Source organism: Lytechinus pictus, chromosome 11 (assembly GCF_037042905.1).
Source record: "Lytechinus pictus isolate F3 Inbred chromosome 11, Lp3.0, whole genome shotgun sequence".
Classification (NCBI taxonomy): domain Eukaryota; kingdom Metazoa; phylum Echinodermata; class Echinoidea; order Temnopleuroida; family Toxopneustidae; genus Lytechinus; species Lytechinus pictus.
This window is the reverse complement of record NC_087255.1, coordinates 29,949,800-29,964,633: the sequence shown is the minus strand read 5'-3', so window position 1 is coordinate 29,964,633 and position 14,834 is coordinate 29,949,800. Positions and strand designations below refer to the sequence as shown.

General features: G+C 35.6%; 2 protein-coding genes across 3 annotated transcripts in view; one reads left to right on the top strand and one right to left on the bottom strand.

Annotated features, from left to right (window-relative positions):
- The first annotated feature begins 323 nt into the window (after positions 1 to 323).
- Positions 324 to 9,746, top strand: LOC129271153 (arylsulfatase B-like). 2 transcript variants are annotated; one of them, XR_010295028.1, is made up of 8 exons: positions 353 to 1,006; positions 2,935 to 3,121; positions 4,024 to 4,208; positions 5,304 to 5,511; positions 6,016 to 6,268; positions 6,630 to 6,817; positions 7,154 to 9,153; positions 9,203 to 9,746. XR_010295028.1 is itself a non-coding variant. In XM_054908518.2 (7 exons), exons 1-7 carry the CDS (start codon positions 716 to 718, stop codon positions 7,423 to 7,425), a joined length of 1,584 nt encoding a protein of 527 aa, XP_054764493.2. In that variant the 5' UTR covers positions 324 to 715; the 3' UTR covers positions 7,426 to 9,746. The 2 variants fall into 2 exon arrangements, 1 of the variants encoding a protein (XP_054764493.2); XM_054908518.2 differs by having other exon boundaries at positions 324 to 1,006; positions 7,154 to 9,746.
- Positions 9,747 to 10,934: 1,188 nt separating this feature from the next.
- Positions 10,935 to 14,834, bottom strand: part of LOC129271152 (uncharacterized) — a 31,316-nt gene continuing 27,416 nt past the window's right edge. Inside the window, exons 20-21 of the mRNA XM_054908516.2 lie at positions 14,296 to 14,494; positions 10,935 to 13,416 (exon numbers count right to left, since the gene is read on the bottom strand). Of these exons, the coding sequence (XP_054764491.2) occupies positions 13,356 to 13,416; positions 14,296 to 14,494 (260 nt within the window). The 3' untranslated portion in view covers positions 10,935 to 13,355. The remainder of the gene's footprint in view (positions 13,417 to 14,295; positions 14,495 to 14,834) is intronic.

Sequence of the window (14,834 nt, the reverse complement as noted above, 5' to 3'; positions counted from 1 at the left end):
GTTTTATTTGCTGAAATTAATCTAATGATGCAACTTATTTGGTGCATGTGTCACATTCATGATCATGCAATATGCTCAGCAAATTAAGACCGTATTAATTGTCACATGCGTTTTCAAGACAGCGGAAATCAGCCTGTACTTTTTTTTTACTCTTTAGTTTCCTCCGCCTATATACGCAAGCGCAGATCGAGGGCTAGGCATAAGTGCCTGGGACCTACTATGCCCCATATGCTAAATGTATTACCCCCCCCCCCCCCCATTGGTTAATTGAGAAAACTCCCTTAATGTAAAAGGGAATGAAAACCCCGGGTGAAAACCGCAGCATAACAAAACAATTATTGATCTCAACTATGAGGTCGCAGCGTGTATAACAAAGAAGAATAATGGGTTTGATCTATTCTTTGTAAGGTCGATGCCGGGTCCATGCATGGTTTGGTCCCTATATTGTACATCATATACGCATTTAGCGGCTGCATATACTGCATGTATAACAAGAATATTCCAGTGACAAATGTATCATATGGGACTGTGAATATTGGCGCCGGAAATTAATTGTTTCTGTGTGAAGAGGATGTATTGAAGTCTCAGCACGTTAACATTATGGACGTCGACCTTAAGCTCACAATATATTAACTCTCGCAAAGATCATTTATGTTAATCCGGATCTATTATATCGGTGATGATTTTGGTATGATTACTGTGATATAGTCACTAGATGCTGGAGTTTAGGATGGCCCTAAAATATCTATTACCAGTTGTCGTACTGTATTGGTCACTGGAAACTGTTACTTCAGCTCCTTCACATTCTCCCCGACCTAATGTCATATTCATCCTCGCAGACGACTTGGGACACAACGACGTCGGTTATATCGGTCGCGAGCATGGATCGGCGATACGTACGCCTCACATTGACCGGTTAGCTGAGGGAGGGGTCAGGTTGGATAAATATTATGTCCAGCCAATCTGCACCCCTACTAGGAGCCAGCTACTATCGGGAAGGTACCAGGTAATAATTTCTGTTTTAAGTTTCTTTAATCATGTTTATACGGATTCATTTCCTCCCTTCTTCCTGCAGTGTGAGGTAATTCAGTCTTGACTACTGATGTCTGATTTAGTGATTACTTATATTTTTTTGGCAAAAAGAAGCTGCTGAAAACTGCTTATCTAATAAAAGAGAGCCAATGGAGTAAATTATAAAGTCAAAAAGGGGCCTAAGCTTTCGATCCTAGCAGAATCTTCGTCGGAGGCAAAATGATATATTTTTTTCTCTTATCTCTCATACTGTGACTCTACTTTTGACCTCTCTGATAAAACCCTTCTTAATTTGTACTGTGTATGCTGAGATTGACCTTATAATTAGTAAATTCAGTGTGCATTATTCAAACATTTTATATTCTAGTAGAAATATCTCTAAGAATTAGGAGCACAATATGTAGGACATTGATTTGCTCACGCCAACATGGTGCCAAAAAAAAAGACATCGCTGATATCATAGGCCTATTGTTAACGTACTAATGATAATATAACAGAAAACCCAACCCTTAAAAAAATCTATTACAAATTAACATAGATATTCTTCCTGTCTAATTTCTTTAAATCAAGGAAAAGAAGACAATTTAGATGCAGAGGATAAATGCGTTAAAAAGCATAGGGACCCTATGGACTGAGAAACTGATCAAGTTGACCATCAAGTTCTACTTTTACTTTTCCCTACACACATTCCCAACATGGTTCCAGGACATTTGCTCAGCCATAAATTCCACACACAAATGGAATTACCAACTTCATCCCTGCATTTAACACGATACCCTGTCCGAAACATAACCCTAAACCTAACATAGATGATGCAACTCGATCTATATTGCAACCCTAACCTATCTTAGACGAAATAAAGCCCGGTGCAATTGTTGCCGGAGCAAATGTTGTGTCACCCCCACATTTGCATGATCCACAATGTTAACACAAAGCGAATGTTCCTTCATCCCCTCACGACCGCCGCTGCTCCTGAAGCCTTTGTGAAACAGGGGATACAGAGGTAGATTTTTAAAGGTCAAGTCCACCTCAGAAAAATGTTGATTTGAATCAATAGAGAAAAATCAGACAAGCACAATGCTGAAAATTTCATCGAAATCGGATGTAAAATAAGAAAGTTATGACATTTCAAAGTTTCGCTTATTTTTAACAAAATATTTATATTGACGAGCCAGTTACATCCAAATGAGAGAGTAGGTGATGTCACTCACTCACTATTTCTTTTGTTTTTTATTGTTTGAATTATACAATATTTCAATTTTTACGAATTTGACGATTAGGACCTCCTAGCCTGAAGCACAAAATGTTAAAATAATGGAATTCCACGTGTTCAGGGAGGAATGCAACTTCATTTCACATGACAATGACGAGAAAATAAAAATATTTCATATTTCATATAATAAAATACAAAAGAAATAGTGAGTGAGTGATGTCATCAGTTCCTCATTTGCATACCGACCGAGATGTGCATATAACTGTTTTGTGAAATGAAGCTAAACTTAAAAATGCCATAACTCTCTTATTTTACATCCGATTTTGATGAAATTTTCAGTGTTATGCTTGTTGAATTTTTCTCTTTTTATTCAAATCAAGTTTTTGTTGGGGTGGACTTGTCCTTTAACCTCCTTAATTGTTCGTGCTCAGTCCATTTTTAATCTATAGGGTCCTATCCAATTATCCACAAGTAGTTATACATTCAGATTACCTTAATTTTGTGCCACATAACAATTGCACGCAGTTCTGCTTCTTGAAATATGAAGAATATTGCCAATGAATCAACTTGATAAGGGTGGACAAACTTGATGATAAGGACGGACAAATTTGTTTCTTGTTTTTTTTGGTGTCGAGTTCTAGTGGTCATGACATGGGCCCTCCCCCTCTGTTTTTTTTTTTCTTTCAAAGATCCACACAGGTCTCCAGCATAGTATAATACATCCTGCCCAGCCAAACTGCCTTCCTCTAGATGAGGTGACTCTCCCCCAGAAATTGAAAGAGCAGGGCTACGCCACTCATATGGTGGGGAAATGGCATCTTGGATTCTATAAAGCCGCCTGCATGCCAACGGAAAGGGGCTTCGATTCGTATTTTGGTAAGGGAAATCGTTATGACTGGTAGCCTCGACTGTTCCAAAGGGGCGGATCCCGGATCTCAGGGGGTATGCAAATGGGCAATATGCCCCCTGCACTACCTCTTTTATTGCTTGTCAATTAATTTAAAGCCAAATACCATTGTAGGCCTAATATGGTGTCGGCATTTGACCTCTGATATCCCTATTGTGTTGTTTTTAAGAAACTTTTTGTAAGGGCTATATATTATTATACACCGCTACCCCAGGTAAATTCTGGACCCGCCACTGGCCCTTGCTGCATGAATACAACATGACATTTACATGTAATTCTATCAGTTTACAGAGCAAATAAAAGTTCAATCAAGAAATCCGCAGTGAACAGAAATGTTTGATTTACCAAGGGCGCGGGTCCAAGGGAAGTCACTTCACACTGGTCACTTCAGTTTTGTAATTGCTCTAAATGAGTGTCGAGTTTCCTGATGAAAACCATGACTGTATATACCCATTATATAGGCACATGAAGCGTGGAAATGTCAGCATAGTTTCTTAACGCATATTGAAAAATTTAGCTATGATGATCACACTGTTCAACGGTATGTTTTTTCCAGTGAACCCCTTAAGCATGTTTTTCCTTAATCCTTCTTTACATTATCTTATAGCTCCATGTCACGTTCATGCTGCCTATTTTGTTTGCATGAATATAACAACAAAATAAGGAGCCTCTAGACAGATATATTAATTTCTTGTTGGTAATCCCCAGTTATTGGTTGTTGTTTATGCTGCTTATAGGTATATTGCTCAGTTTCCATTGAAAATTTGTTTTCATGTTATTATATGTGTTATTTGTTCCTGGAAATGAAGCCAACACGAACATAATCATATTAATTTTTTTTTTCTTTGTGACAAATGACTTGTCATATCAGGATATCTCACCGGATCTGAAAACTACTACTTCCACAATCGTTCCTACACTGTCAATGGAAAGTATATAAGAGGCTTTGATTTACGGGACAACAAGACACCGGCATTCCAGTACAAGGGACAGTATTCGACACATCTTTTTACTAAAAAAACAATTGATGTTATCAAAACTCACGATAAGTCCAAGGTAGGGTACCACTATCAGTTGGAAATAACTATAAAGAGAAGAGTAATGAAAATAGTGCTAATAATGAATTTAATGGTTATAGTAATATAATAATTAATATCACAATTGTTATAATTATTAGTAAGAATTATTACTATTACATTACAACGATTTAATGATGATGATTATAATGAGAGTGAATTTTAATAACTATAATGATAATAAAACAACGGTGACTAAACTGATGATTGATGATTATGATGATTATGATGACGACAGCGATGATGAAGATGACGATAATAATTTACAAATAAATATATATATATTCAGAGATTTTATATTTGTTATAAACTCTACTTATATTTTGATTGACGAAGACTGTATCCCCTAAATCGACCTGAACAAATATCCAAGATGATTCATAATTCTGTAATTATGTTGTGAAGTCCGATTCGCACCTAATAACATTTTTTAATGACAAATTGACTGAAATTTCAGTATCCTTGGGTGGTCAATGGATATGTCCTCTCAAGACGAGGGTGCAAGGTTCGACACTCGTGTTCAACGGCAAGACGTATCTGCGATTTTCAAGTTATTAAATTCAAGGTGGCGTAGATTTGAAACTTGACCGGAAGGAGGGGATCATGAAGACTAGCAACTATGATAAATTAGCCATTATTGTAACTACCATGGAAACCTTGATCAATCTCAGCTCTGTTTCCATGGTTGTTGCACTAATGGACCCCAGGTACTCGTTGGAACTATACTGTGAGGTGCCGCAGCGATCTTCAGAGTTGCCTGAAGATCGCTGCGGCACCTCACGTAGGTTGCGTGAAACTCAGAGCTGCAAATAAATTTGATGAACCTCCAGTCAACCTTGTGAACTTGTGTTTATTATATATATACATGTATATATATATATATATATATATATATACAAATAGCAAATAACGTCAGTCTGCCGGAAGATCGCCTCAAGGAAGGGCGTGCAACCCGGGTAACAAAAAGGCGTCCGGGGGTGACGAGTTCGATCAAACCCCCCCCCCATGTCCGCGTATGGAATACTAATTGCTATGATGGTGAGCTGAATGAATTACTTATTCTTATATCCCCTAGCCTTTCTTCCTGTACTTGGCGTTTCAAGCAGTTCACTCGCCCTTGGAAGTACCTCTAAAATACAAGGAGCCTTATGCGAACATCAGCGAGTTAAACCGAAGGACATATGCAGGAATGGTCACGTGTATGGATGAAGGCATAGGGAACATTACTCAGGCTCTTAAGGACACGGGACTGTACAACAACACCATCATCATATTCTCATCAGGTAAAGGGACCCATGTTTGGTTATAAAACATGACATATTTTCCCCTTAAAATGTGGATTTGTGAGGTTTCATTTTTGTTTAACTCACACGGTATGTATATATAAAAATAAACACCAAAGATATTTTATTTTGAATGGACATCAGATCAGGCTGCATCTATTTTCCGTGTGACATTAATGTAAGAAAATGCGATTATAAAAAGGGAAACTAAATTTATCTATGCTGTGGATAAATCTGCAGACATATTTTCAAATCCCCTTCAATAGATATGACCTTTTTATTCTTTGATGAATTTTCATGAAATATTCACCAATATTTTCCTCGAATTTTCTTCCTTTTTTACAATCAACTTAATATTATCAGGGTAAACTCCCCCTTTAACGTCTTTTAGCACGTCTGTCTCGTTTCGTTCTCGCCATACCTAAAATACCGTTCGTCGGTTCACGTTTCCTGCTCATTCCATTTCTGAAGATAAATGATTCCATTTGATTTTCATCTCGACAGATAATGGTGGTCCGGTTCATGTTGGTGCGAATAACTGGCCTTTAAGGGGGTGCAAGGCCACACTCTGGGAGGGAGGGGTACGTGGTGTGGGGTTCGTTCACAGCCCACTCTTACCCCCATCAGTGACAGGAAGGATCAATCGTGAGTTTATACACGTTAGCGACTGGCTACCAACCATCGTGACAGGGATTGCTGGAGGTAGCCTGAACGGCACCAAACCGTTAGATGGCTTCAACGTTTGGGACTCCATCAGGTACTGTTTCTCACTTGCCCCTCTCATCTTATCTACAACCTTCTGCAAATGAATACATTAACAGGTATTGATCAATAGATGTTACCAGACAAAAATTGACAGCGTCGTGATATTAAAAAAACCACTCCGTAACAACATTGCTCCGTAAATTGCATTTACCCAACAAAAGCAAACTAGTTTTTAAGGCATAAGTATCATTGTAAATATGGAACGAAAATTGAATTGTTCAATAGAGAATAACAGCCGACAACACCGTACTATAAAGTGTCACTTAGTACTATTCAGAACGTTGAAATAATTTTGTCTCCGGTTAATGAATTCCTTTATAATATGATTTATATTTGTGTATCTTGATTAAAAGTGGCATGGAACCCTCGCCCCGGATAGAGCTCCTTCATAATCTTGATCCCCTCGTCGTGGCACCGGACGTCGAAAGCGATGATGATAAGGGATGGATTCCTGGACGATTCAATACTTCACTACGTGCTGCTCTGCGTGTTGGTGATTGGAAGATACAGACAGGCACTGGAGAGAAAAATGAAATACCAAGTTAGTAGGCCTACTCCAAAGGATCTAATGTTATTTATTCTAGGATAATAGTGAATTTATAAACACTGATATATGGAGTGAGTTCTTGGTTTAGTTTAACACCTTGTTGTAGTCATTGTCGGCTTGGATCATCAAATTCTGGTTAATATGTTCGTTTGAACCATTCAAGTGCAGTCCTTTTCCCCTTCCTCAGAATATTGATTATTCTAATTTAGATAGATTCGAACTTTTTCAATGAAATATTACAATAATTTGTGTCAACCATTAATGCCTTTTTTTAAGATTGTTCTGTGGTAATAATTTTGTCCCCTCTTCCTTTTATTCTTTATGTGAAAGGTCCACCTGCAAATTTCTGGAAGCCTCCTCCTGAATCGGGTCTTCCCGCTATTTACCCAGTTCAAAAACCGAATCAGAAAGTGTGGCTCTTCAACATAACTGCTGATCCGCTAGAGAGGAACGATCTATCCGATAAATATCCGGATGTGGTGGAAATGCTTTTACGCAGACTGCAGAACTATTATGAAGATTCGGTTCCGCCGAGATATCCGCCCTCGGATATGAATGCAGATCCGGCTAAACACGGTGGTGTCTGGGGTCCGTGGGAATGAAATCGATCCTATAGGGAGCGATTCATCAACTTTTTCTTTTGTCCGACAAGTTGTCAGATTGTAATTCAGGAGTCACTACATGCACCCCAGTCATTTATCGACATTCCAATTTCCATTATTTTATTAAACACGCTGACGATACAAACATATATTCTCTAATACGAATCTTGATCAATCGTGTAAAACTACGAACACTGACTTAACGATTGTATGTGCTAATTAACCTACGATTAATTAGAAAAGGATCCATACGATATCCGAAGATCCGCAATGCATATTGATATTAATGTTGAAGAAGTCATATATCAGGAGTTTAAACGAAAATGTTTTGGGTAGTTAATATTGTTGCCTTTATGTATTGGTGTGTACTTTATAGGCATTCGGCCTTTGCTTGTCCCTGCTTCCGATTTGTCGTGCTCTTAATTTGTTGTAAATTTTTATCTTTTAAATTATATTTTGCTTTTTTACATCCCTTGCCTCTTTATTATATAAGATTTTTTTTATCATGTTGCATGTATGTTTTTATCTTGGATGCGAATAAAAGGCCATAATGGGCCAACCAACCATCCATCCAACCAACCGATCGACCGACCGAGCAACCAACCAACCAACAAACCAAGCAAGACAGCAACCAACCAACCAACCAACCAACCATCCAAGCAAGCAACCAAGCAACCAACCATCCAAGCAACCAACCAACCTACCAACCAACCAACAAATCAACAGATCTACATGAATATAATGTAAATGAAATTCGGAACAAACTCTCATAAAACATTTATATTGTACATCGTATTTCTATATTTCAAAAAGTGTATTGTGTACATTGCTCTTTTTTCTCTTTTCTTGCCTTTCTTACTGTAATAGAGTTTGAACGGTCACAAGTAATCTGAAACCAACTATACACCCTTCAAACTAACGTATTTACGGAGCTAATGAAGGAACTGATTCACTATATATAACTGCTGGAACTGAATGATTAAAAAAAAACTGGCACACAGATGTTTAGATTCTCACATTCCACCTCAATACAGCCATAAGATTAATCACATAGGTTTTTAAAGATATATCAGTGCAATTAGGTTTCATAATTAGTTTGGTTAAAATAAGGCTACATATTCGTTTACTAGTATCATCAATAATATTCACTGCCGAATAAACTAAAGCAACAACAACATCAATGTTTAAGGGTTTTTTGTTGTTGTTGACGTTGATCTTTAGAATTTGATAGTTATAATAGTGATTGAATGGATGCTTCAGTTTTGATTATTACATGCAGTACTGGATTATAATAATTTCATGTAAAGTATATTTTGGGTCATTTTCATGGTGCACTTTGGATAAAGATATCGAAGTCCAGGTACCACCTTTTGGGGGTGCCTTGATACCCGAATGCACTACGGAAGTGACCTCTTGATTTATATGTTACTTGGATATTAATTAATGATATCTGGGCCCCGTCTTACAAAGAGCTACGATTGATCCAATCAATCTCAACTGTATGGAAATCCATCAATGTCATAATTTATTTTGCAGGAAATTGTACTTTTGTCTTTTGTAAGCAAAGAAAAGCACACTGAACTTGCAAGAAAAGGATGAGTGCACGAATATAAAGCATATCTAGAAAATATTTTGAATCAAAATGCATTTTAGATGTTGATGTTGCTGGCTTTCCATAGTTGCGATTGATCGGATCAATCTCAACTCTTTGTAAGACGGAACCCTGATGTTTATTTTCATTTGTAATTCATGTTCAATTCATTTTTTTTACTGCAAGACGTAATGTTTTTAATAATGATAATAATAATAATAGTGGCTACTTATATAGCGCACAGGTCCACCTTTCGGTGCTCATTCATTCATCTTATCTTATATTTTTGTACCTGTTTGAAATGTGAATGAATTGAGAACAAACTGATCTAATGTATATTGCATATCGTCTTTCTATATTTCAAAAGTGTATTAAGTACATTGCTCTTTGGTCTCTTGTCTAGACTTTCTTACTGTAACATAGTTTGGGCAAACACAAGTAATTTTATGCTTCCTTCAAATTAACGTACTGCGTATTTCAGGGGCTAATGAAGTGTCATTTGTAGTTAGTGATTCGTTATTACATTTTCTTAAATCACTGTTTTGTGAAAAATAAGCGAAACTTCAAAATGTCATAACTTTCTTATTTTACATCCGATTTTGATGAAATTTTCAGCATTATACTAGATTGATTTTTCTCTATTTACTCAAATAAACATTTTTCTGGGGTGGACTTATCCTTTAAATTGCTGAAACTGTATGATATCAATAAAGAGATTTTTAAATTCCAACATTCCACCTAAATATTGTGATCTTTTTGTACCTGTTACTTTTTCAAATGTGAGTGATTTTGATACCTATCTGGAATCCAACTATATGATGAAAAATAAAGAAAATATGATATTTCAAAACAATATCCATTATATTGGTCCAAAAATCGGATCTTTAACCCTAAAACGACTGGCCTAATTCGATGCCTAAGAAGACTAAGGGGGGGGGGGGAAAGGTGGCTTATTCTGCCCCCATCCCACATGACCTCTGTCGACTGCGTGATCGCGACGAAAATCGGCACGTGCGTTGCCCTTGCCATAATCCTCAAACTTGTAAGATCAAATTATTCGAAAAATCTTGTTTCTAATGATTTATGCTAATTATGCGTAAAACCAAATGTTTGCTCTCATTGATTACTCAAACCCTAAAATCCATTTTCAAACTAAGTTGGATCTTATTGCTTTATACTTTACTTTATTTTTGAGATCTCTAATGTTATAATTGGAATTTTTTTATCTATGTATAACAGGACATCGATGAAAAACAGCTTTGCTGATACGATTAATTTTTTTTTATTTCTGTATACATGTAATTAATTATGTTACATAAATAAATAATTTGGTGGTCACAGACTCTCTATATGATTCTTATCAAATGTACTTCTAAAAAGATTCAACATCACAGTTATTTTCCTATGCATTTTAATGTTTTGTAAATATCTTATGTATTTTCATGTTTTTTGAAATACAGCTTTCAAAGACTGCTTCAGAAACATATTTTGATTTCTCTTTTTTATTTGTCACACCATGGGCACTGACGGGGTGTGTGACTTTGGCTTCCATTTTGAGACTTATGCTCCGTTTCTTTACAATCTATGATTTTTAATGGTATTCTACTCTAGCATATTGTGATTCTTATATTCTTAGATGAATATATTAATATATTTATATATATATTTATAATATATATATATATATATATATATATATATATATATATATATATATATATATATATATATATATACATATATATATTCACATATATATATTCATATACACATATATATATTCATATATATATATATATATATATATATGAGACAAAGAGGTAATGCATTATACTTCCAACAAAGTTCATTTCCAATTATGTATATGCAACGGATTCACAACATTAAATTTAAAATAAAAGAAAAGATAACACGAAGACGCCGTTATACAAACTTTATTTCAAATATTTTACTACATACAGTTTCTCCATACATACATTAATACACCCACACATACATAAAAACTTAAAAAAAAATATAAATCCTACATAACAGAGCACAAGCCATACAGTAATCAGATACTAACGACAACTCTTCTAACTATCTACAGTGCGTCCCCCCAAAAAACTATACACTTTTGAAATGGCTGCCAAATAAAAAGTATATCACTTTTTGGGGAAAGACTTATATATATGGAAAGTCAATAAAGTCATCTTTCAAATGACACAAAAATATTGGAAATCTATTCATGCTTGAGTGAGCACTACCCACTTAAACAAAGGGTATGAAAATTAGGGTGGGCCGGAATTAGCCTTTCGGTTTCTTTCAGTTTTTGAGAGGCGAGTTCCTTGGAACTTGCAAACTTGAGGGTGTTGTGATGAATTAATGGTCATTCATTATCAATTTAAATTGTTAAAGCAAATTTCATGAATTATCAAATTGAAATTCCATGCATGAGTGAGCGTGAATTGCACTCTTTAGTGCAGCATTTTAACTTTACAATGTGGGTCTCAGCAGTTTTTTCATTAAAGTCAGGAGAATAGGGGTAAGAAACGACTTCAGTAGGTGAAGTAAGCTGATGGGAAAAAAATTGCCTCTTTTATCACATCTATCAGTAGATCATATGTTCTTTCTATAGGAGGGCATGTAATACATATTTTCAAAGAATACATCATGGATAAAGAGTTCGTATCACCATAAGAAAAAGCAAAAAGAGACATTTTGGGGGTATTTTATAGTCCATCAAAGGGAAAGTTGTTCACATGTGACATCACACATCCTTGTCGCATTGCCAATGGGAGGATCTCCATAGCATTAGTGATTGCAATATTCAAATGCTTACAACTTTCTCATTGTTTGTCCGATTTTTCTCAAACTTTCGTTGATCTGTTTCTTTTATTTTTTTCTGTTTCGACACAATCCTACTTATTCCAAATGTTTCATTCCCCTTTAAGGAGAATGTCATATACATGTATATTATGAAATTATTATTATTTCAAATAATAACATGAGGAATTGACATTATCAGCTCACCTAATAAATATTCATGACGATGTACAAATAACTGTTTCCCAAAAATATTGCACAACTTTAAAATTCAATAAATTCGTTATTTGCAATCAGATTTTTATTGAAATTTTCAGCATTTTTCTTGGTGAATTTTCAGCCTGGAGTAACCCTTTAAATCAATCACCTTACTCGAAGCATTATTTCACACCAGAATATGCAAACAATGTGTTCATGACAAAGTCGAACATATTTCTCCGGTTAACACAGGCAGATTCACCTGTATTATTATGCAATCAGCCATTTCATTGTGACGCAAGCAGCATTCACATTATCAACTAGACAAGATTCAGTACTTGAAAATTGAATTTGGTACCTATACTAAATCAAGATTTGGTCATACACATTTAGTAAACAGAAATATTTGATTTGTTCGTTGAAGATATTTCACTTTTTCATTGTGACCCTTTCTGTACATGCTGTACTTAAGGAAGTACTTGGAAGCCGAACAAAAACAAATTGCTGGTGTTTACTTTGAGATATTCGGTATTTACCGGCCAAAGAATCCTTCCTTTTGACTCTTAAGGTTTAGGTGAACCTCGCGTGACGTTTTAGTGTGAATTTCACGACAGATGTAATTATGGGATTACCATTTTGATCGATTATGATAATATCATAAAAAGATAGAAAGTGGTTAAAAACAATATTTACACATTATAAAATTCATTAATGGACAGAACCTTCCAAGAACCATTTGGAGTCTTTAAAAATATGAAACAAAATGCGATTTCGGAAGAACCCGAAAGACCTGGGTAGTTACAATAATTTGTAGAAAAATGATGAAGTGCCCACTTGTTCATAATATATTTATGGTCCAAATAGATTAGACACATTGCATATATACCTGGGTGGACCATACTCCAACCAATGGTTTTTATCAACCTACAGTCTTAATCTTTGCTAAACCTATGGGAAGCCAAATGTATCAAAACTTTGTTAAAATTTTATTTTCTATTATGTTTACTGCATTCCGTTTTAAGGTAATTCGTTTTTCTTACCACTGCCAGACAATTTCAATTTTTTTTTCATATCCAACTTTGTAATAAATTGAACATCAACTGTTTGAGTGACATTTGGTTACCCAGACCCATGCTTTAAGTTTAAAATGTAGTAAATTGACCATCATCAACTGTTGATTATATTTGTCAAATGTGGCTACCCATAGTCCATGGTTAAAGTTGAAATAGTAAATCGACCCTTACTTGTTGAAGACTTGAGTCAAATTTAGTTACCCGTAGACCACTGTTACAGTTAAAAATGGAGTTCAGGATACGAGTCAGTGATTTCAACTTTGCTAAATATTTCTTTGCGGTGCTATACTCTGCTGATATCGGGTCCATCTGTCTTGCCCCAACCTGAAAGAAGTGTGAAGAAAACAGAATATAAAGAAAGAGGACTGACAACTATTATTATTTGTACGTCATATATACGTGATAGATAATAATAATAATAATAATAATAAAATAATAACTGGATTTATAAAGCGCTTTTTGCCAGAGGATACAAAGCGCTGCTATTATTACCCCGGCTTTAACTCGAGCTACCATCACCGGAGCTCAGTGCATGCAAGGAATTACTCCTGCCGGGTACCCATTCACCTCACCTGGGTCGAGTGCAGCACAGTGTGGATAAATTTCTTGCTGAAGGAAAACACGCCATATGGCTACGATTCGAACCCACGACCCTCTGTTTCAAAGGCGAGAGTCAGAACCAATAGACCACGACAATAATAACTACCTTTATATTCAATAAATAAAATTCATTTAAGGTCGCAAAAATTTCATTCTAATTTTTAAGATTTTTCCTTCTCAAATAGGCTCTTACAGGTTTCTTTTCAAATACGTACTGCATTCAGCAAAAAGTAGAGCTTGTCATATGCGCATCTACCATAACACAAATAAGTTAAAACAGATACTGACAACGCACTTTCATAACGCACCTTCATTTTTGTTTCTTTTTGCGGTGTTTTATCTAAATATGTTTACTGTTGATATTTGTATTTTCAATCATTTATGTTCGTCACTATTTTCATTTATCTTCTGTACATCTGTTATTTTAATCTGGTTTTAATGTTTTGGACCCCACGGAAGACCAGCGTGACTGTGCCCGTCACGGTGAATGTGGACTATCCACCGTATTTTATTGTATATAATTGTGCTTTTAATACGGAAATAAATACTACTACTACTACTACTGCTACAAGTGCCATATGAATCGTAATAAGTAGTGCCTACCGAGTAGATCGTTTGATGTCTGAACACGTGTTTGCTTCAATGGTATTCGTCCAAGTCGTATAAAGGACTTCTTCCCCATCACAGAGTTGACATTGACCAGACCAGCTGGTAGTAGATTGACCATTGTTTCTACCGACTAGAAACCCAAAGGTTGGGAAGTCCTTGTTCTGGTTGGCATAGCCCACCACTACTGTAGGTGCTATGACAAGAAATTCAAGAAAAAACTATTGGATCAATCCGTTGCGGGAAATATCATACATAATTATCATGATTATAATGCACATCGATGGCATTGGTATTTTACATACATGAGGTAATTATGCCCGAGGCATAGCAAGAGGCGTTGGATTGTGTCTAAGGTAGCAAGTGCGTGTAATAATGCCCTGGCTTTTAATAATTATATGTTCCATAAAATATCATAAAATTATCATGTTCTAGAAGATAGCGATTTAGATCCTTTTTATTTGAGAAACAATATTCAAAACCATGACCGGCCAATATATCTATAGTCATTATGTAATTCGCAAATTTCCCTGTTA

What these genes read in the sequence shown, in the direction of transcription:
- LOC129271153 (XM_054908518.2), top strand. Translation starts at nt 716, where the DNA reads ATGCTGGAGTTTAGGATGGCCCTAAAATATCTATTACCAGTTGTCGTA. An exon ending in CATCATCATATTCTCATCAG is followed by an intron (nt 5,512 to 6,015) that starts GTAAAGGGACCC and finishes TCATCTCGACAG; the next exon opens with ATAATGGTGGTCCGGTTCAT. An exon ending in AGAGAAAAATGAAATACCAA is followed by an intron (nt 6,818 to 7,153) that starts GTTAGTAGGCCT and finishes TTTATGTGAAAG; the next exon opens with GTCCACCTGCAAATTTCTGG.